Below are 21,488 nucleotides of genomic sequence, written 5' to 3'. Positions count from 1 at the left end.
CACTTCTCCTCCTCCAAAAAAAAAAAAAAAAAAAAAAAAAAAAAAAAAAAAAAAAAAAAAGGAGAAAAAAAAAGGCTGCAGCCTTGGGTTTAAAAAACATAAAGAAAAAACGGAAAAGAAAGAAAAGTCTCATCCCCCCTGAGTGAGAAATCCCGCCGCGGCTTTCCCCCTGCCCCGGCGCTTCCGCTATTTCTGGGCAGGGAGAAGCAGCGCCGCTTCAGTCTCACCCCGCCCTAGGGGGTGAAGACTTCGGCTCCCGTCCCGTCCCGTCCCGTCCCGTCCCGTCAGTCCCTCCCGTGCCCCGTCCCCGCGGGGCCATCAGCGGGGCGCTCCGCGCTGCCATGGCCGGCCGCCTGCTGCTCCTCCTGCTCTGCGCCGCGCTGCCGGGCCAGCTCCGCGCTCAGGAAGGCGGTAAGGCGGCACCTTTCTCATTTTTTTGGGATGGGGGAATCTCTCTTCGGAACAGTCTTCGGGGATGGGGAGGAGCTACCGGGCCGAGAGACGGTGAAAGGTCGATGCTGCGGGCCGGGGGCGCGCACCAGGAGAGCGCCGGCAGCCGCCGGGAGGTGCGCTTCGGGGACAGCTGCTGTGGGCATCTCGGGGGGCCAGACCCCAGGGATGCTAAGTCCCGCTGCCGTCCCCGGGGCCTTTCCTGGGCTGCTTCGTCTTCCCCTTTTTCCCCCGGAAAGTGGGATTGCTGTTCCTCCCCACCGTTTGCAACTGGAGTACAGCTGCCCTCACACCCTGAGGTGTTCATGTGTGTGAAGGGAAGCCTGGCCAAGCCTTGGTTGGGTGTGCTTGGCCGTGGAGGTGACTCCTCTGTTTGTGCCACCACCATGCTCAATGCCAAAGTCCAGGGCAGCATCAAGAAGTGGCCTTTCAAAAGTTGTTACCTCTGCCTTCGGTGACTCAGGCCACTTACAGTTTAAAACAAGTCTTTAGCATATTTCTGGAACATCCTATTTCAGTTGTCCAGTGCCTGTTGCTCCTTGGTGTCTCTGAAGAAGGAAGCATGATAGAAAACTTGGGAAAGAGAACGACCAACCTCAGAAGACTGATAAGCTAGTTCAAGTTTACAAAAACATCCTCTTATGCGGGTAGTGTGAAAGCAAAGGAATATAGAGGCGATAACCCCACCAGCTGTGTCCTGTCACTTTCCTGTTACTGCAGAGGGATTTAAGGGCAAATAAGATAGCAGGCGAATGAACTAACAGTCACTGAGCTGCAAGTTACAAGCACTTTCTGCAAGCCTTCCTTGAGAGGAGCTGTTTTAAAGTAAGCAGGGCTCGAAATTAAGGATGGGATTGCTTAATATGAATAGCACAAATGGAATTTGTCTCTGTTTGGCTGATCCACCAATTTCAATGAAAGCAGAATAAGTCACCTCTCTGTTCACTTGGAGGATATTAGGGTATATGATTACTATCAGCAATTTATTTATTATTGAATTAAGCTGCATGAAGAACGCTCCTGAACGTATGTGCAAGCTGTGCACTGAGCATAAGGCATTGTCCTTGAGTCCCATCTGTAGCACAGTTTTCCACACTGTGGTTGGAAAGTATTTTTTTGGTGTAAATTCCAGATGGTAGAACTTGATTAAAATCCAACTTCCAAACTCTTCACACTTGCCTAGAACATATGCTTTTTACAGAGTAATCGGCAACTTATTTCATCCAGTGTTGGTTTTGTTTTTCCTGCCTGGTAATATGTGCACAAGTCACTGGAGAATAATGCTATTGCTCACATAGCCACATGCCTGAGATGAGTCCAACACCTCTGACCCTCCAGCTTAAATCAACAGCTACCTGCATCTTTAACTTGAAAGCAGCAGGTCTTAGGCTTCTGTCACACCAAGCTTTTAAGAAATAAAAACAACTCAGCAAACCGACTTCAGGCTGTACTTTCCTCCTAAAGCTGATGTTCATTTACTTCTACCTTTGTTAAATCTGCCTTATCAGTACACATATCAGTAAAGCAGGAACACTTCTACAGGCACTTGAGAGGTGCTGTTAAGAGGGCAGAGGATCCCAGTGCAGCACAGTGGGATTTAGGGTGGTGAAGGGCAATAGAACTTATACATGGGCTCTTCCCATCTGTTACTAGATACATTGCTTTATCTTGAGTTTGTGTGGCATTTAGTTTCTGCATCACAAGCCCCTAGATCAGGCAGTTGTGTTGCCTGATGGTCAGCTTTAAAACGAAATTGAGGAATGCAATCTCCCTGGCCTTCGGGGAAAGTCATTCTGTTCAAGACTGAGTCTTGAGCAGGAGCAACAGAAATGTAAGCCCCCGGTGGCAACCTGCATGTTCTTATTTTTGAGAATAAAAAGAGTAGGAGAGAATTTTGGGGACCTACATTTTGTCCTGGGGCTACTGATTCTCAGAGAGAAATTGCTCTGAGATCCTGGAATGTATCAACCTGTGTGAGGACTAACTTTACAGTAACGTTGTGTACCAGTAGAGGGGTGAATGGGTCTGTTTTGGTTTTGTTTCTACCTCACTTATTTCTAATGACTCTTTACCACCACCAAATGTAACCCATCTGTATAATTTTTCTCTTTTATCTAGTATTCATCAAGAAAGAAAATGCCGACAAGTTCTTGGAAAGAACAAAACGTGCTAACTCTTTCTTAGAGGAACTGAAGAAAGGGAATATTGAAAGAGAATGCGTTGAGGAGCGCTGCTCAAAAGAAGAAGCAAGAGAAGCTTTTGAAGACAATGAGAAAACTGTAAGGATGAAATAATATGAAACATAGATCTGTACATTTCATGTTTAAAAATTACCATTCAAGTCTTTTGAGCTGGGCATCAAAACTCACAACTTATTCACAATCACTTAACACAAAGAAAAAATAGTGGTTGATTGTGGTTGGAATTGCTAAGGCATAAACGTCTGCCAGCCTATCTTAAAGCCTCCATTCTTTTACTTGTTCTGATCTGTTTGATTGCCATTGAGAGGTATTTGACCTTTAAAGGCTCTGATGCTACCTATCAGTGTTGGAAATACGTTCACCCTGTCTGGGTGGCATAGCTGAGTGCCATGACTATGGTCAAGACAATCCATCTTGAAGTCTGAGAAGGCAAATGCTGACATGGAACTTCATGGGGGAATTTAACTGAACTTATCTGAAGCAGTTTTGCAGTGCTTATCATCTTGTAGCTCTCTTTATCTGAATTGAGAGAATGTATACTGTGGACAGTTCTTAAATGCCTTACTGTTAATTGGAATGAAGTTTGTATGTGTGACTTTTGTGTCACCTACCTTACTCCAATGGCTTGCTTAAGACAGAAATGTGATCTGTTCCCAAGCTCAAGGGAAAGTTAAAGCAATGGGGCAGCTGTGGAGACTGGAGTCAGTAGAATAGGTGGTATTTTAAAACTTGAAGTGACTTAGTAGTGGAGGAGAATAGGGAACATCGACTGTAGCTATGTGGCTGTTAAGAACAACCCTGAAACTGGAGTTAAGGCCAGATTCATTTCCCTTTAGCATTACTTGATGGCCAGAATGTTCTTGGAGTGGCACTGAGATGTCATGGGTACATTGCCAGTGTACTTCAGAGCATAAATGTTGACTTACCTATGGCAGAACCAGCACAGCCTGTTCTACCTGGTGACCAGATGTCACTGGAAAGGACATACATGGATTCCTCAGTGCAGAAGGAAAGGAGAACACAAATCAGACAAAATGTTTTTAAATGTCAAGATTTATGAGGTTGTGATTGATTGGGAGTATGGGGTGGGGATGGAGACTGAAAATTTGGCATTATGGGAAAATAAGTAAATTCAGTCAAAACTGATAGAAAGACACAGTTATGCAAGAAATGAAGTGGCTTATCCTGAGTGAGTCACACTGTGGTATCTCTAAGGAGTTCCAGACATTTCTGAAAAATGCATGAGACTTGTTTTTGTAGAGCTGGACAATATGGTTTTAAGTTATTAAATGGCAATAGCAGGCTGCAAGGCATGTACCTATCACTTAAATATTTCTTTTAACAATTGTTAGCTGCAAATATCCTGTGTATGAAAGGTCTAATATTTTTTTGAGGAATTTAGTAATTCTCATTCAACTCTTTCTGTTTCCTTTTATTCCCCATTTTCCACACCTACCTTTAGGAGGAATTCTGGAACATCTATGTAGGTAAGAAACACTTTGTGTTTGTTTAGTGGATTAAACTTCCTCACTGCAAGGATTGAAAGGATGCACCTCTTGAGTAACCCCTTCCTGCTCCCTTGCTTCATCTCTTTTCACTCCAGCACACCCTCACATTGTGTTTCCTCTGAAAAAGGAATCTGACATACTGAGTGCTGTTGCTTGAACCCAGTCATTTCATTTGCAGACAGGGTTCAGCTGCCTCCAGTTGCTGGGCTGATCTTTGTCCTCTCAAAAAAAATAGTGGCTCTTTGCACACTAAGGACAATCACAAGTAGAAACTGTCCGTGTGGCTCTGCCAAACAGTTTTCCTCCAGAGAGGCAGCCCCAGATGGGAGAATTCAGGATACAAAGAGTTACAGATGAGAGTGTCGCTTAAATGCCATAACCAACACTAAGTTGTGAAACGGTATCTCACAGTCACTTACCTGTTTCCTGTCACCTTCCATACCAGAGTGGTATTGATTCCTATATTATAGAGCATTTTGTGGGATGTATTTTCTACAGAACGGTTTGGAATTCAAGGAAGTTACTCCAGTAGATCAGCAAATACTACCTAACAATCTTTTCAGTTTTTTTCTAAAGGTGTGAGTTGTATTTATTATCTAGTGTTTGTAAGCACTATGCAAGGACAGATTTTTAATGTATTAGTGCTTTGTAACATGTTCTTCAGAAAGTATGTGTCCAGCTTGCATTTAGGAGGAGTACTTCAAAAATATTGACCAAAGACAGCTCAGCTTTGTCCTTTGGAATCTTCAGAGAATTGAAAACAGTTACCACAAAGAAGATGCAGACTTTCACAATCCTTTAAGCAGGGGAAGAACTCTACAACCTACAGGCTGAAATTTCAAGGAAAGCCTGCGTCAGTGTTGCAGTAAACTGGATTGGAATATTGCAAACCATTTTCTCATGAGAATACAAGCAGCAGAACATCAGTACCAGAGCTCTTAGCGGAAATGCCAATTTCATACATTTTAAACCACACAAATGCTTTATGGGTGTTCAGAAGTATTGAAAACCACAGCTACCCTCAGCCAAGTTACTAGAACAATTTGTTCTAGCTTCCTTTTTCAGTAGGGGAATTTGTGCAACATTGACATAAAACTCACTACTCTGGCACTTCAGAGGACGCAGTAACTAGAATCTGTGATGCAGGCCTTGAGTCTGTCTTTCTTTTGGTTAATATTGGTCTTGCCTTCCCTCTTTTGAGGATGGACATCAGTTTTCAGCATTTGGAGATCTGTTGGTTTTGGGCAGGTACAGAAGGGATGATGATGTGTGAGTGCAGTCTGCAAAGCCCATCAGTTGTTCCCTGTGGCAAGTAGAGCTGTAGCAGCTGAGGTCACAGTCCAGAAACACCATGGAGGCAGCAAGCTGGATCCTTAGGATGAGTAGTTTCTCACATATTGTCTCCTCAATGGGCACTGATGTTTCAGCTGCTCCAAAGGGGGGGGGTGGGCAGAACAGGTGGTAAAACACAGAAATTCAAAGAACAAATCTAAAGCAAGGATATTAAGCAAGTGTCACTCTTCTGGATATCCTGCTTTTCTTATCAAACAGTGCAGCCCAGGGAACACATGTCGCGAGGGAACACTAAATGGAAAAGACCGTGTCAGTGAGCACCAGTGCAGGAGTGAGATACCTTTGTGGGGATGGGAGAAAGGGCTGCCCCATGGAATGTGTCTCCAAACACAGTGCAGCCTCCCTGTCTTCCAGGTAACTGAATTTGTGACATAATTGTGGCTGAGGCCCTGGAGTCAGGTCAGCCAGTATTGTCTAGGTCATGGAAAGGAAGAAAGGCTGCAGAACTACCTTTCAAATGTGGGAGATGCCAGTGCAGATGTGGGCAGTGTGAGGTAAGAGCTGATATTTTGAGGCTCAAGCTCACATCTCACCAGATACAATGGGAAAATTTTGGTGCTTCTAAGCAGCACAAAACATGGATTTTGCAGGGCTTTGTAAAGTGTTGAGGTTTTATTATCTTCTGATTAATATGCTGGTGGCTGTGTCTTTAAATGGAGAGCTCTACAGGCAAAAGACATTCACAAGGGATAAGTTGACCTTAAGGAAATAAAAGTTTAGGCTTTTTAGGCAGTAGTTGCAATGTAGAAATGTCCCATCTGGTTTTACAGGCTTCATTGTAAGTTATATATGCTCTTGACTACGATGTATTACTTTATCTTTCTACAAAAAAAAGCTTGTGTATGCACTGTCATACAGTACCCACCAAAAACAGATTGCAAAAGTGAGGATATGTGTATGAATCATTGCAGGTTTGGAATGATTGCAGTTAGACTGCAGTTAGATGGTTTGTTTCATCTGGAATGTGGCAACTCACAGGACCTGTATTTTAAAAGGAAGGATAAAAGGTGGCTTCTTAAAACTGACACCACTTCAGAGTTCACTGGAAATACTTGCACTCTTACAACAATTTGGTGTTTGGTTTGTTTTTGTAGATGGGAACCAGTGCAGCCCAAATCCTTGTCACTATGGTGGCCATTGTAAAGATGGAATTGGTTCCTACACTTGCACATGCTTGGATGGTTATCAAGGCAAGAACTGTGAATTTGGTAAGTTTCTGCTTTAGAGAACTGCGGCAGTGAATTTCCCAGGTAGCTGAAAAGTAGGGAGTTAATTCTTTCTTAACTCTTAATTATGATGGAGCCTGTCTACATGAACTGGAATCCCCAGAACATGTGGATAAAACTAAGAAGCATATGATTCTTATAACTCATGTCAAAAAGCCTTTATTCCAAGCTCAGAAGTACAACCTCCCTGCTTAGCTCACACCAGAAAAAAACTAAGAAAACAGATTTCAGCAGACAATGCAGAGACTTTTTCAGGTTTGCAAGGAAGCATATTTTGCATAAAAATCCTTCCTGAGGCTCACTTCTGTGGCATACAGCTGCTCCCCTGACAATGTCCCACCAATGGAGGTGGAGGGTGTATCAGCAGCCCAGAAGTAAGAGTGGAGGGTGCAGAACTGATGCTCAGGCCCGAGACTGAGGGGAGTGATGAGGAGTTGAGATTTTTAGGGCAGGAGGGAGGAATCGTGTGAGGGTTTACTAGTATCTTCTCTATTAGTGTTTTATTCATTTTTCCCCTGACAGTTTGTCTCTGCTTTTCTAAGCTCACCATGACATGACCACTGGGCTCACTTGGACTTGGCAAGTACATTTTGTATGGTGGATGTGGCTGCCTTGTAAGGCACAAGCTGGTGTTCACCACTCATGTTATTCCTAAGATGTACTTCAGATATTTTGCAGATGTAGAGACAGATCCCATTTAAGTGTGCATTTTGTTTTGGTGAAGTTTGAGATCTTCTGTGAAGTCAGTGTTTATTTACAGTTTTTCTCCAACCATCTCTTTTCTAGTCATACCAAAGTTCTGCAAAATAAACAATGGTGACTGTGAGCATTTCTGCAGCATCAAAAAAGATGGACAGAAGGATGTAGTGTGTTCCTGTGCAGATGGGTATGTTCTAGCAGAGGATGGCAAACACTGTGTTTCAACAGGTATGAAGCCACATGATAAACCAATAACAATTACGGTGAGACTTTTTTCACAGTCAAGGGATGTCTTGGTTCACAGTTGAAGAATGTCTTTTGAAACATCAATATTCTACGTGAGATAGATTTATCAGTGAGTCCAACTGATTTTTATTTCCAAAGCCTTCCATTTGTGAGGTGATGTGATGGACTTGATCAATATCTGGCTGTTTTAGAACCCTTTGTAAGGTGTGTTTCACAGAATTACCACAGTAAATTCTGCTGTTGACAGGAGAAAAGTGATTGCAGTAATAACTCACTTACTTAAACACTTACATGCCATATAAAATATGTGCTTGCAAAAACTTACTACTTTGCTAGAAACTGATGTTAGATAATTATCATTGGTACTATTAACATTTGTTCATTTTTGTTTTATTTTGATAGTCCTGGACAGAGGGGTCAAACATGGGCTCATGATGTTGGTTTTAATATCCTTTATAACTAATAACACATTGCTGCTGTGAGCCATATTATTTCACTCATTTTCCTTGGTGTTTCCAAGGAGTTTTCTCTTGTGGGGTTTGTGTCCATCTCCAATATTGACATTCTTCTCTTCACAGTAAAATACCCCTGTGGAAAAGTTTTTGTGAGAAGAAAGAAAAGGTCGGTTCTTTTACCTGGTGATTATAGCAATGTAACAAGTGATCAAGAAGGCCCTCCCACAAACGAAACAAGCTCAGAGGATGACGTTGTTATTACTACAGAAAGCCCAACCCCCCCCACTGTCAACAGAACAAGTAGCAAGAATCCGTATGTTGATACCAGGATAGTAGGTGGGGATGAATGCCGTCTCGGTGAATGTCCATGGCAGGTAAGTCTGGTGTGTTTGCCCTGCATATGAGCAGAGTGTTTTTCTGAGAGAAGGTGTGCAGTGACTCCTTTCACCTGGCTGCCTTCTGAATATTACCCATGTACTGCCAGTGGTAGTGTGATGTAGCTGAATTGTGTGAACTGGGCACTTAGATGTGCTGTTCTGCAACTTGAGGCCTTAAAGTGTCAAAATGAAAGGCTTTGTGCCATTTTAGATGGAGCTCCCTAACCTATTCCCACACAGGGCTTTTGAGTCATGATGGTCTACCAGGCCATTTTTGCAGGATACGGTCTGGTTCTGTTTGAGAGCATCCACTCAGGGAACACACCCAAGAGCATGTCAGATAAAGCGAGTGTTTTACTTTGGAAATACACTTCTGTGTTTTACTTTTGAGTTTGGGCCAGCCAAAATGAATTCCAAATACATTCCAAAATGTATTTGGGAATAGTAAGGGAGAGACAAACAGGAACAGAACTTGGACAGGAATTTTTGGGGGTGGTGAGTCCGAGGGATGGGGTGATTTGGGGGCTGCACTCTGCCTGCTCAGTCAGTGTCTGAAAGACAGTACTAAGTACTGTGAGTGCAGTAACATGGAATCCAAACATGTACTTCACATAAAGACAGTCGAGACTCTGTAGCAGTACAAGCTGATCTGTAGCCTCTTCACCCATGAATATAGTATTAAGAGAGACCTGGAGGGCCCCATAGGTGTTGCAGTAAGAAGTGAATATGTGGTGTGCAGAGAAATCAGTTACCTGTTTATAGCTCATTCACATTAAATTGCACTTCTTAATTTTGCACTTACCTTTTTTCTTTCACAGGCTGTGCTGCTAAATGAGGAGGGAGAAGAGTTTTGTGGTGGAACTATTCTGAATGAAAATTCTATACTTACTGCAGCTCATTGCATGAACCAATCTAAAGAAATCAAAGTTGTTGTTGGTAAGTGGTTATTTATTTTACTCCTGCAATGTTTGAGCATGTGTTGCAGCTTCACCTTCTGTGCTCTAAATGTCGTGTGAGATGTACTCATTATTTTATGTGTTACGGTTTGTTACTTTTTTGTTGTTATTTTGCTTTTTCTAATTTCTTGTTACTGTGGGAATCCTCCTTTTTAAAAACAAGGACAGCAGATGTGGAAAATTATAATGGTGCATCCCTTTCTTCTTTGCCAACTAGTTGGAAGTGATTAAAAACAGATGTTTTATAAACGATGGCTATCAATGTTTTCAGCAGAGCAGTGCTTTTTCAGAAAGCTTGTCATTTCTGACACATCTGAATCACCCACATTTGTTCCTGCAGGAACACTCAGGAAATCTATGACACATTCAATAGAGGGCAAAGGAACAAACTCAGGTTATGGTTGCTTCACTTCTGAGCTGGTACACTAGATCAACACAACTTTATCTTTTCAGGTTTTAGTCTTGACCCAGACATGTTCTCGTCTCTAAGTCAGGCTCAAGCTCCTTGAAGAGATTCCATTAGTTTAGCTGGCTCGGTTTGTGCCTTTATGTAAACTGGTACAAAAATCTCTGTAGACCAAAACTCAGGACCAAAACTGATCCAGTTGCTGCTAATAAATATTGCCTACATTTACTTGTATTGTATAAATGCTTAGGCTAAGTGTTAGGAATGGGTATACTAGTCTCTTCCTCTATCAAGGTTGTTCTTAATTTCTTATACTATCTCCACATTAATGACTCTTTTAATAATCTTGTACAGGTGAAGTGGACAGAGAGAAGAAAGAACAGTCTGAAACGATGCATACTGTGGAGAAAATAGTTGTTCACCCTAAATATGTTGCTGCAACTTATGATAATGACATAGCCTTAATAAAGCTGAAGGAACCTATCACATTTTCGGAGTACATTATCGCAGCGTGCCTTCCCAAAGCAGACTTTGCTAATGAAGTTCTGATGAACCAAAGGTCTGGGATGGTTAGTGGCTTTGGGCGTGAATTTGAAGGTGGACGACTATCCAAAAAACTGAAAGTGCTTGAAGTCCCCTATGTTAATAGGAACACTTGCAAGCAATCAACTAACTTTGCAATAACAGAGAACATGTTCTGTGCTGGTTATGACACAGAGCAAAAAGATGCTTGTCAAGGAGACAGTGGAGGCCCCCATGTAACCAGATATAAGGATACTTATTTTGTTACTGGAATTGTTAGCTGGGGAGAAGGATGTGCAAAGAAAGGCAAATATGGTGTCTATACCAAATTGTCCAGGTTCTTGCGTTGGGTAAAAATGGCCTCGAATTTGTAGTGGTGGTGTGTCTCCTGATCCTTCTGATAGCTTCTGAGGTGCAGTTTTTGTAACAGAAACTTTTTTTTTCCACATCTGCTAAATTTATTTTGAGAGCTGATTCCTTAAAGTTATGGTGCTGCTTCTATTTGTGTTATCCCTGGCTTTAAATCACATATATGTGGATTGTGAGTAGTGTTTTGAATTTGTTGAATGGCGGAATTTCCCCAAACAAAATGGTTGCTCAGTGGGGTCTTTTGTTTGCTTTAGTTATTTTTATATTGCCATTTTGGTTCTTGTCTGTTGACTCAAGTGCTTCCACCAGAGGCTCATAAACATATTCTAAACAATCAGTAGCCATGATGAAAGTGGGCAGGACAGGACTTCAATTAATCCTTGTATTGCAACCATCTGGCTCAGCAGGGAGTTTGTTATTACTGGAGCTATTTAGATTGTCCCTTTGGATGTATTCAGAAGAGTAAGGGAGCAAGGGAGCTTGCATGGCAAAAGCTGAGACACAAATAAATATTCAATGTGTGATTGAATAATAACCATATGTTCCACAGAATGGCCTACTCAGGTCACAGCAGCTAATTAAAATAGCGGTTTGCTTTATACGGATTGTAGTTCACCTTAGTTTAATGTAAACATTGCTGCTCATCAGAAAAAAATTTATGTGCATGTTCATTGTTTGCTGTATTGTGTTGTGGATTGTGTATGACTAAGGATTGGAAGTCTCCTATTTTTCTGGGTGTTTCTGTCAGGTACAATTTTGATGTACACCAGCATTTGAAATAAAACATTCTTTCTTCTTCGCTCCTTTTTTTTTTAACAAACCCAGACCTCTTAGCCTGTTGCAGTTCATCATGTGCTCTACACCCTAACCATCCTGATGGCCTTTCCAAGGCTCCTCCAATCTGTGATGTTCCCCTGTTCTCTGAGGAACCCTGAACTTCACCAGACACCTGCCACTTATCTCTTAGGGTTTGAGCTGGTACTGGCTGGTTTTGTATAGCTGGTGCTGTGAGCAAACCAGGCTGACAAACTGGAAATACAACTCTGCAAAGCAGCGAGGTATTTCTGCAGTCAGCAGTGATTGTGGGCAGGAAGGTTAGTGAGCAGGTCAGTTACCCCATCTTGATGGTCTTGACCTGCATAACCCCTCAGTGGGCTAACTTCAATGTTTACTCAGCAATGTTTGTTCCCTGGGTTCTTCTGTCCACTGCATTTCTACTCCTCTCCCTTGTCCCACTGGAGCCTACCCCTGTGCTCCAGGGTGAAATTTGCTTCTTCAAAAGAAAACCTCAGGCCTAGATGCTACCAAAATTCTATTTACGTACTCTTGCTAAGGGCTTTCTTGTACTTTGTTGGAGCTTGAGGACTGAAGCAAAATGCAGACTGGGCTGTATGAGGTGTTGAGGTAGCTGAAGGCAGGACCTCCCTCTGGCAATGGTGGCAGTAGCTGGTGTGTGTATGTATGTTCTTGTTGAGCCAAGTGAGAGCAGACACAGAACAGGCAAGAGAGTGACAAAAGTCCATGTTTGTGTAATTATTTGTCATTATTTGTGCTTTGTGGACTAGGGGACATGAGTGAAAACTGGGCAGCTTTGCTGTCTTGCCCTCCTTGTTCCCATTTATCAGCTGCAGTGTAATGATATCCAGGTCTAAGGCTCATGGGGAATACCATTTTGGACTGAAAGAACAGTGTCAGTGTGAAATACGGGGTCAGTAGGTTGATAAACAGGGCTTTCAAATGCACAACACAAACAATGGGCCATTCTTCATGTTCTCAAGAGATGTGATAATTAAATAATCCTTCATATCCATTTATAAGGTGACAAAATGAACCCCACAAGATGTAACAATGAGGGGGGAACAAGAACCCTACCCCATCACTCATTGTGGTTGTCTAACAATCATCACATCTCCACTTGATGAAGCATCCCACCTGTCTTTCAAGTTGGACCCTGAGGTGCTTCTCTTCTCATCCAGTTTATGAATCATACTGCAGACATGATGCCTGCCATGTTTAATTTTGCTGTAAAAGTCATTTGGGTATTACAGAGGTCTGGTTGGAGACAATGGAACAAACACCTGAGTCATCTCCATTACAAGTGCTGTGAGCTAGAGGTAGATTTTGACATCCCAAAGGTGACGTGAGAGAGGTACTTAATGGGACATGGGTTGTCCTGACTGTCTTCAGAATGTTTAATGGTAAATTTTCAACATACATATAAACACGTAGAAAGCAATTTTGAGTGCACCTGTTTGCATTTAATTTTAATCTATAAACTAGAAGTAGCTGGCAATACAAAGATGGAAGATGACTTTAATAAAAGTAACTGTAAAAATGACAGAGCTCATTAATGAGAATATATATATTAAAAAAAGAAAAAGAAAATAAATGTATTAATGTATTTTTAAAAGAGAGGCTACTTCTAAAAACCCCATAAAACCCCAAAGTGTTTAAGGCAGTGTCTTAACTATCTCAAGGTCGAGAAAGGGCAGGAGGATTGATTAAAACTGTGAGCTCTTTCACAACCTCCAGAAGGAAGCACAGAAATACCTAGATCTGTATAAAGAATTGTAACCATCTTGGGATAAAACTAGAAAAGCTAAGGAGTAAGCACATTAAATAAACATGATGTGAAAATCAATAGCTGATCTAAGTACAGAGATAACGGAAAAAAGCCCAAGAATGTTAGTCTGTGCCCAATGGAGAAGAAAGTCTTTCTTCCTTAAAGTACCAGATTACTTGAGTCCACCAAGGAGAAAAGAAACTGAGTTGCACTAGTCAGGAAAAAAAATCACATCGAATTTTTCTAAGGGACGAATCACATCAATTTCCTCCAAGGACAGGATAACAGGCTGGGCGACTACAAAAGATGCAGTACACCTCAGATCTCTCCATTAAGGGAGGCTTTTAACACCATTTTATATAACAGTTTTATTGCAACAGAAAGACAAACACCATTCTGGATGAAACTACTGTAAGTTTGGTGCAAATCTGGTTGAGAAACTGTGCTACTTGACTGAAAGATTATATGGAGTGCAGAGCTCCACAGAGGTGAGCCTGAGGACCTCTGATGCTGATATTTTCCACAGTGACATGCAAGACAGAAGAGAGTGTTTACTCACTGCATTTAGCTCATTCCAGACTGGAAGGATGACCATAAGTTGAGATGAGAGTTCAGGCAATCTTGTGAAACTGGAACAGTGATTCTACGTAAATAGGAGCCAATTATGTAAACACAAAACTAAAATTTCACCTTCGGTCTCACAACACACAACCATGGAAATTTATAAAATATGTAATAAAAATAAGACATCATCTCCATTTTCAGGATGACAAGAAATAATGAGATCCCATCACTCTAAGGGACACTCAGATTAGATATTAGGAAACACTTCCTAGACATTGTAAGGCTAATTAAGGAGTAGATTAAGCTGCGTGGGTGAGCTGTGGAATCTCATTGTGAATCTGTAGGAACAGGTTAGACAGCATCTGTTAGGACCAGTTTATTTGCTCTCACACTGTTAGAGCCAGGAAGAGCTCTCACATTCTGCCTGTGATCTTGCAATACCTGAGCTAAGGTAAGTAGCATGCACTATATACAGATGGAAAAGGAATACTGCAAGGATCTACCAAGAGTACAATACTTCATTTATTACTGATGCTTTAGTTGATAATTTTTGCCTCTTATCCACACTTGTGTTCATCTTTCCCTTAGTATGATGGCTGTTCTGGAAATTACAGATTGTGCCTTGATTTGCCCTCAAAGAGCTGTTAGTTATAGCTGGGAAACACAGCATAAGATGTAGAATGATGCTGGTCTACCTAATGTTGATGGCTTACCATTTTTAAAATAATTGTAGTTACAACTGCTGTGGTTATTGAGGCCTTTGGTAGGAATTGCACCATATTTCCCAAAGTGGTGGGGTGTTTGATTCATGTTTGCAAGTGAGCTTTTATGAGCTACTTGTGTTTTTATGAAGTCACCATGAATCTATACATTTGACTCCTTTGCAGTCATACCAAGTGCATGAAAGGTCAACTCGGGGAACTGTGAGCAGTTCTGCGAAACTGAAGATGAAGGAGTCGTATGTTAATGTGCTGCTGGCTATGCCCTGGACAATGACAAAACCTGTGTTTCTGTAGGTAGGAAGCCAGAATTAAAGTTCATTCTATGGGGCACACATCACATCTGCACCACGTTTGGGAAGTGCTGGTGTGTTGCGGTGCTGTTGTAGCATAAAAAATAATGTTAATTGTTCAGACCTTTCACATTGCTTGAGGTGTTGATAACAAATTTAATAAGATCTTAGCTAAAGGTCATAATTTAAGTAATATCAAATTGTTCAACTATGAGGGATGTGTGGCAGCAAAAATAGCTTAGGTAACTGTTCTATGCAAGAAGTTGCGTTCTCACAGGTGACTGCAGGACCAGTGTCCCAGTAGGGGCAAAGCCACAGGAGAAACAAGTGATTACAATGGGCCCAGATTGCTCTTCTCCTACAGACTGAAACAGATCCTTCATGCTTTGGAGGATTTTGTTAGAAAGCAATAAGTTAGATTTTTGGTTGGTGAAAACTGATGTCTATTTTCCAGGCCTGAGTTGTGCTGAACATCTACAGATACAAATGAATAGGAACCCAAGAAACTTCTTCCTTTACAATATATAGTTTGCAAGGACTCATCATTTCAGTGTAGTAACATAATGTGACTGCAGTTGTATCTCACTTGTTTCTCCTCAAATATCACCTGTTTCATCACCTTTCATATCACATATCACCACCTTTCTCTTTTCTTCTAATAACAGGTTTTCTGCAGTTACATACAGTAACCTAAACACATTAATAAATACTGACATTGAATTTAAATCCATCAATTTTGCCTCTATTCAAATTGAACATTAACAGTTATTAGTCTCAGTCTATTCTTCTGTCTGTCTGGTGATGTTATAATGCCTTTTGTAATTTAATACCAAGTTATTGTCATGAGTTGATGATTCCAGACATGGAAGACTTTACTCTATTTTTCAATTACAAAAGATTTAATAACAGCAGGTACCTGAAAATAATTATACCAATAATGGAAGATAGGTAACTTTTAAATACTTTGAAAATTCTGAATGCATTTGCCCACTTACTCAAAACAGGTACATTTTAGAGGTGGAAAATTATTTTCAGCCATTCTGATCCTTTTGCATTTGCAAAGGTTTTGTTAATGTCTTGAAAAATCTAGCAGAGCCAGCCCTGACAAGAACACCTGCATATCTAATTAGATCACAAAAGGCTGCTGTTCTCATTTTCATGAACAGCTGATTCCCTGAAAGTGACCTGTTTCCCTGCAAACCCTGTTCCTCCAGTGTAGGTACCTATCTGTAACTCTGAAGGCTGGTTTTGACTCCAAAACCCATGCTCCAGCAGGTTTGAATAATTTCTTGGGATGAAAACCAACACAAGGTGCACTGGAAGCTAGATTTAGTTTTCTGACCATGAAACTGTCCCCTATACCAAGGGCTCTGTCAGACAAGCTCTGTTGAATGGCACTTCAGTGACAGAAATTGCTTTCAACGGCAACTGTCTGTCCTTCTGCTGTGCTGGAGGTTACTGTCCATTGCATGTCATTTGGCTTGGTGCCCCAGGAACTGCACAGGCACCATATCCCCCAGAGAGGTGAAAGACCATAGTCCTCCATCTCCTAAATTTTTGCTTAAATCAGCAAGAAAGATAGCTCTGAGCTCAGGTGGAGGCTGGTAACAGCAGCTGAGCCTTCATAGCTGTGTGCTCAGTGTTATGGACAAGAACACCTTACTCTCAGCATGTGACACATGCTTCAAAGTCCCAATACCATCCAAACATCAACTATTAGCATTTTAGTTTTGCCTTTGCAGTCAAGTTCCCACATGAGATTAAGAAATCATGAAACCAGTTGACAGAAGTCACAGTAATCACAGCAAATCAAGATGCTCATCCTGAAAATGAGGAAACCACAGAGGCCCCAAACAGCCATCTGGAGGTCACCAGAGAGGCTGGCAGTTTACCCAGGATGTCCCCGTGGTAGGTAAGGAGCCTGACCCTGTTCACCAGGACTGGCACCCATTTAGTCTTCACTGTGCTTGTCCATGCCTGCTCCCCAAGGGTGCCTAGCCCAGTCTGAGACAGACTTCCCTGGCATCAACGTTTTGGATGGGCTATTCCACTCTCCTGAGTACTGTCTTACTGCACAGGTCTCCTACCATTAATAACCTTGTGTCTCCATTTCAGCATCAAGCAAGTGCTGAGAGGGGGAGGGTAGGAGAGAAGTAGGGTTGCAGGTATGGGATGCAGAGCTTGGTGAGCCCCTTCCCTCTCAGTCACCCAATCATGCAGATAGCAGCATGACCACATCAGAAGAGTAGTCTGAGTTCCTGTTGTGGCCAAGACTAAAGTGAAGTAAAAAACCAAGCAGGAACAACGTTATTACAATATCAGCTAAATTTTGTTTTAAAAATAGCAACCAAAAACTGTTGGTAAAATAACTGAATGCAAAAACTTTGCTTTGAACCAGGATAAAGATCTGCCTTGACAAGTTTCCCATTGTGGCAGCTACATCTCAGTGTAACTCTCAACCCCTCTGAATGCAGATTGCCTTTTTGACAGAAAATACATATGAAAATGTCTACTTTAAGAAAACTGTTTGAATCTCATTTAGCTATTCAGGTTTTTGTGCTTTAGTTTTCTTCTCTCTCTTTGCCAGCTGTTCTACTAGTAGATGAGTATAATGAATGGTTTTGCAGGGGGACAATTCTGAATGAGTATTTTATACTTTCTGGAGCTCATTGAATTAACCAGTCTAAAGACTTCTTCTTGGTAAGTACTTCTCACTTTTCCCTTTACTACAAAAAAAAGGAAGTGTCCTGTGTTCATATCTCCATATGCAAGATACCTCTTGACTAACAGTGTCTCTTGCCTCTTGACTAAACATGAAATACATGTTTAAATTTGTAGAATGGACAGTTTCTTTAAGCATAGCTTGGCCTAGTGTAGCTTATATATGTTAGAAGCCAAATATAAAATGGGGAAGGTATGCTGGCAGGTAAGGTTGAACTGATGTGGTTAAATTGGTCTAACATTACACATTTATGCAATTTCCTGTGTTGGCCAAACCCTGAAGAATTCCAGATGCCTCATTCAGATATTAGCAATAACTGTTTTGACAGTGTGTAGATACTATTCTGATACTGTTCCATACTTGAAATGTCAAATACATTATTTATTACTGTCGTTTATTAAAAAGTAGTTTATCACAAGTTCTAGGCACTCAAAAATGGTGTTCTGAGTCATAAAAATTGTACTCAGCCTACAAAAGTAAAGCAAAAATTGTAGTTGTCTAAATTCCAATTGTTTGTCCATTTAATTCCCAAAGAGAAATTTATACAAATCACAAAAGATCAAATATATATGTAAACTGGTAAACTTTTGTATGCAGAATGTTGAAGTTTTAAAAGACAATAAATATCTAATTACTGTTTAAGTCTTGACTATATTGCTCTACAAATGAGAGGGGCAAAATTCTTCTTTTCTGTGTTGAGGCTTTTGGTTGTGTATCATGAGCGCCACTGTTAATATTGTAATGAAGCCCAAAACTTTATACCAAAGTTTTCATTAAGAGCATTATTCTAATTGCAAAGTTCTGATTTTCTACTTGCTTGGCATTTTGGCAGTCCTTTAAAACTCCTCCAAAATGGGTATAAAGTGCTACAGCTTCAGGATATAGGACTGGTCTATTTTATTTGTACAGTACAATACCTATACGAAGTGCAAGGAACGTTGGTTCCTTCTTTTATCCAAGGGATTTACCCCTTCTTGAATTCCCATAGGATCTCCACTGAAGCCTCAGATTATAGTTCAGCCCCAAAATATATATTGAGAGAGCCAAATCTAATATACGAACTATGGCCATGCTCAGATGTGTCCCAGGGACTACAGGGAGGCCATTGCCCAGGGCGTGCACTTGCTGACCTATTCCTTCATTGCTATCCATCTCTCCTCCCACACAGCCCTACATTACCACTTGCCCAAGCTCTTCAGCACTCCTGGTTTATTCATAACCAAGTATAAAAGGCCTGGATCATCTTGGAAGATGGACTTTGGAACTTGAGTAGGCTTTTTTGCCATCTTTTTTCAGTATGGACAGATTTCTTTCCCGTCATAAATGGAGTAGTCAGCCCCCAAAAGCAGTCCAGCAGTGTGACAGTTGCACACGTCCACAGAGTCCATGTCTCCCATGGCTTGAGAGTCAAGTTTATGGCAGAAGCCACTTCCACCACCCACTTACATCTGTTTAGGCCATGGGTGGAAGCTGTCAGGTGCAGACTTTCCACTGGTGCTGCTGAGGTCAGATCAGGACTTCCCTCAGGTCTGAATTCCAGGTACAGTTCAAACACTTCTCTTCATTACCCACTTCAGACTGTGTCAGTGTTACAGGAGTTTGCCTGAAAAATCCACTGCTTAGGTTTTGCTGAGAACCATTTTTATCCTGAAGTTCAGCATAGGGCAATGGGGAGATGTTATCAGAGAAAATTGGAGAAAAAATAATAAATCCTTATCCAAATGGCACAGACTCCAAAGTGATTTTTCTTTATTTTTCACAAGGGATCAGGATATTCCTCATCTCAGAGCAAAATCAAACACCTTACTAACCCCCCTTATCCATCCTTTAAACGATCAACTAGGAGCTGAAGTGCTTCAGTGTCGTCTGTGCATGTGCTCTGCCATCTTCTGGTCAGTTTTATTGGTTGCGCTTTTGGTAGGAAAAAAGATATTAAAATTAAAGTGGGGGGAACGGGGTAAAGAAACACGAAGGTGGATGTAAAGAAAGAATATATTTTAATAAATGAAATATTAACAACAATTCTTATTTTTAACAACATATGCACAGAAATAGAGAATGTCAGAGCTTGCACCTACACAGATCATAGAATCATAGAAGGGTTTGGGTTTGAATGGACATTCAAAGATGACCTAGTACAGCACCACCTGCCATGGTTAGGGACACTTTCCACTAGACCAGGTTGTTGAAAGTCCCATCCAGCCTGGACTCGAACACTGGTGTGGCAAATGTTGGAGTAGTTACAAGGTGTCTTCTGTTTTCACTGCCAGGATGTCAGGAGACTTGCACATCCTTGTGGCTATGCTCACGGCCTTGTTGTGAATGCAGCATCCATAGGAGAGAATCAGAGCTCTCTGGGATTACATTCCTTCCCCCTGTTCACTCCTCCATTTCAGGTTTTCCTGCAATCTCTAACCAAACCACAAAGACAGCACTGATGCTCTTTTGAAACAGCTGCACGTTCCTCCTGCTTTTAGAAGTGCTGATGCATGTTGGATTTGGCAAGAAAAACTTTTGGTTTTTGTCTGCAGGTGGTGAACAGACCTGGCTGATGGCAGTCCAGGTGTTTAGCTGAATCATAACCCATTTTAACTGTACTAAGCATTGACCCTTTGCAGAGTATGTGTTTCCTTTCTGCTGGCTGGAGAAAGTGCATCTGACATTTTTGTACCTTCTCTGCACACAAAGACCTGTGCTACCTATAAGCATGCATGATGATAACCACGCTTCACATGAGGAGAAGGGAAATGGGATTAGCTCATGTCACTCATGGCTAGTTCTTGACCGAGACTACACATGACCACAGTCACCTGTTTTGGACAGTCTGGTGTCTAGTCAGGGCTGAGGGATGTGCTCCCATTTTGTTGTTCTAAACAGTTGTCTGCAAGGGAGCATTTCTTCTCTAATTTGAAAAAGCTCTCTCTTGTTCCTGAATCTGCTGCTTCCACTTCCATATTGTCTATGCAAAGAATAGCCTCAATCTCCACAACATATTTGCCCCAAAGATCAGCCCTCTGACAGAGGAATTACTGAGTTAAGCCATGATAAAACCTGGCCTCTACCCTCTCCATCTCTCTGGAGCTGACAACAATTGCTGTGATTTACCTGCAGCTTCTCCATGGCCTTTCCCTGTGGGGAGAGACCAGCTAGGCAGTAGGCAGTCAGTCCTCATCCCCTCCTTTTCCTTAAGAGAAAAGATGGTGCTTTGGGGATCTGTCAACACTCAGGGCACAGGGCAGTTTACCTCTTCAGTTTGTCAGGCAGGAGATGAATGACCTGTGTGGAAAAGGACAATGTGGAGGACAAGGAGGTGGCTTGCTGTAGCCATGGGAGGTTTAGCAAAAGGTGTAATGGGGCTGTGGAGTTCAGCAACATTTTGTCTGCTGCCCTGTGCCATATGGGATGGACAGGTGTTGCCCAGGGTGGGCTGCAGCGGGGCTACAGTCAGTCACACCTGCTCTTACCTCCTCACCCTGTTGATCAGGACTCTGGATAACCTGGAGCAAGGACAGAGCACAGAGGAAGCCAGTAGGGTGCTGAGGACCGTGCCACAGGCAAAATGGGGAAGGAGAGGAGGCAGAGGCAAGAAAGTCACCAGGTCTACCAGCAGCACAGATGGCTCAGAGCAGAGGGGCTTGGAGGGGCCCCTGCTACCGCTCCACTTCCAGCGAGTTGGTGATTACTAACCACCAGCACCACAGTCCAGTTCTCCTTGAACCATCTTCAGTATCCACAACACACAATTAGCTGCTGTGTCTGCGTGCCCCTTGGAAGGAGGGAGAAATGTGGCTGCAAGCTCAGCCATCAGCTTTCGTTATTTGCTTAGTGCAGAGGTGATGTTTTCTGGTAAATAATAGTT

General features: G+C 41.9%; 1 protein-coding gene and 1 pseudogene across 1 annotated transcript; both read left to right on the top strand.

The window, feature by feature from the left end:
• The first annotated feature begins 266 nt into the window (after nt 1–266).
• F10 (coagulation factor X) lies at nt 267–11,567 on the top strand. The gene is made up of 8 exons (XM_017817424.1): nt 267–411; nt 2,569–2,729; nt 4,114–4,138; nt 6,607–6,720; nt 7,525–7,665; nt 8,262–8,512; nt 9,334–9,451; nt 10,232–11,567. Exons 1-8 carry the CDS (start codon nt 342–344, stop codon nt 10,771–10,773), a joined length of 1,422 nt encoding a protein of 473 aa, XP_017672913.1. The 5' UTR covers nt 267–341; the 3' UTR covers nt 10,774–11,567.
• Nucleotides 11,568–12,201: 634 nt separating this feature from the next.
• LOC108498495 lies at nt 12,202–20,181 on the top strand (annotated as a pseudogene).
• The last annotated feature ends 1,307 nt before the right edge of the window (nt 20,182–21,488 follow it).

The sequence above is a fragment of the Lepidothrix coronata genome, unplaced genomic scaffold (genome assembly GCF_001604755.1).
Source record: "Lepidothrix coronata isolate B3197 unplaced genomic scaffold, Lepidothrix_coronata-1.0 Scaffold60, whole genome shotgun sequence".
NCBI lineage: Eukaryota > Metazoa > Chordata > Aves > Passeriformes > Pipridae > Lepidothrix > Lepidothrix coronata.
The sequence above is the reverse complement of the archived record's forward strand: the minus strand, read 5'-3'. Positions and strand labels throughout refer to the sequence as shown.

What these genes read in the sequence shown, in the direction of transcription:
- F10 (XM_017817424.1), top strand. Translation starts at nt 342, where the DNA reads ATGGCCGGCCGCCTGCTGCTCCTCCTGCTCTGCGCCGCGCTGCCGGGC. An exon ending in CAAACACTGTGTTTCAACAG is followed by an intron (nt 7,666 to 8,261) that starts GTATGAAGCCAC and finishes TTCTCTTCACAG; the next exon opens with TAAAATACCCCTGTGGAAAA. An exon ending in AGAAATCAAAGTTGTTGTTG is followed by an intron (nt 9,452 to 10,231) that starts GTAAGTGGTTAT and finishes AATCTTGTACAG; the next exon opens with GTGAAGTGGACAGAGAGAAG.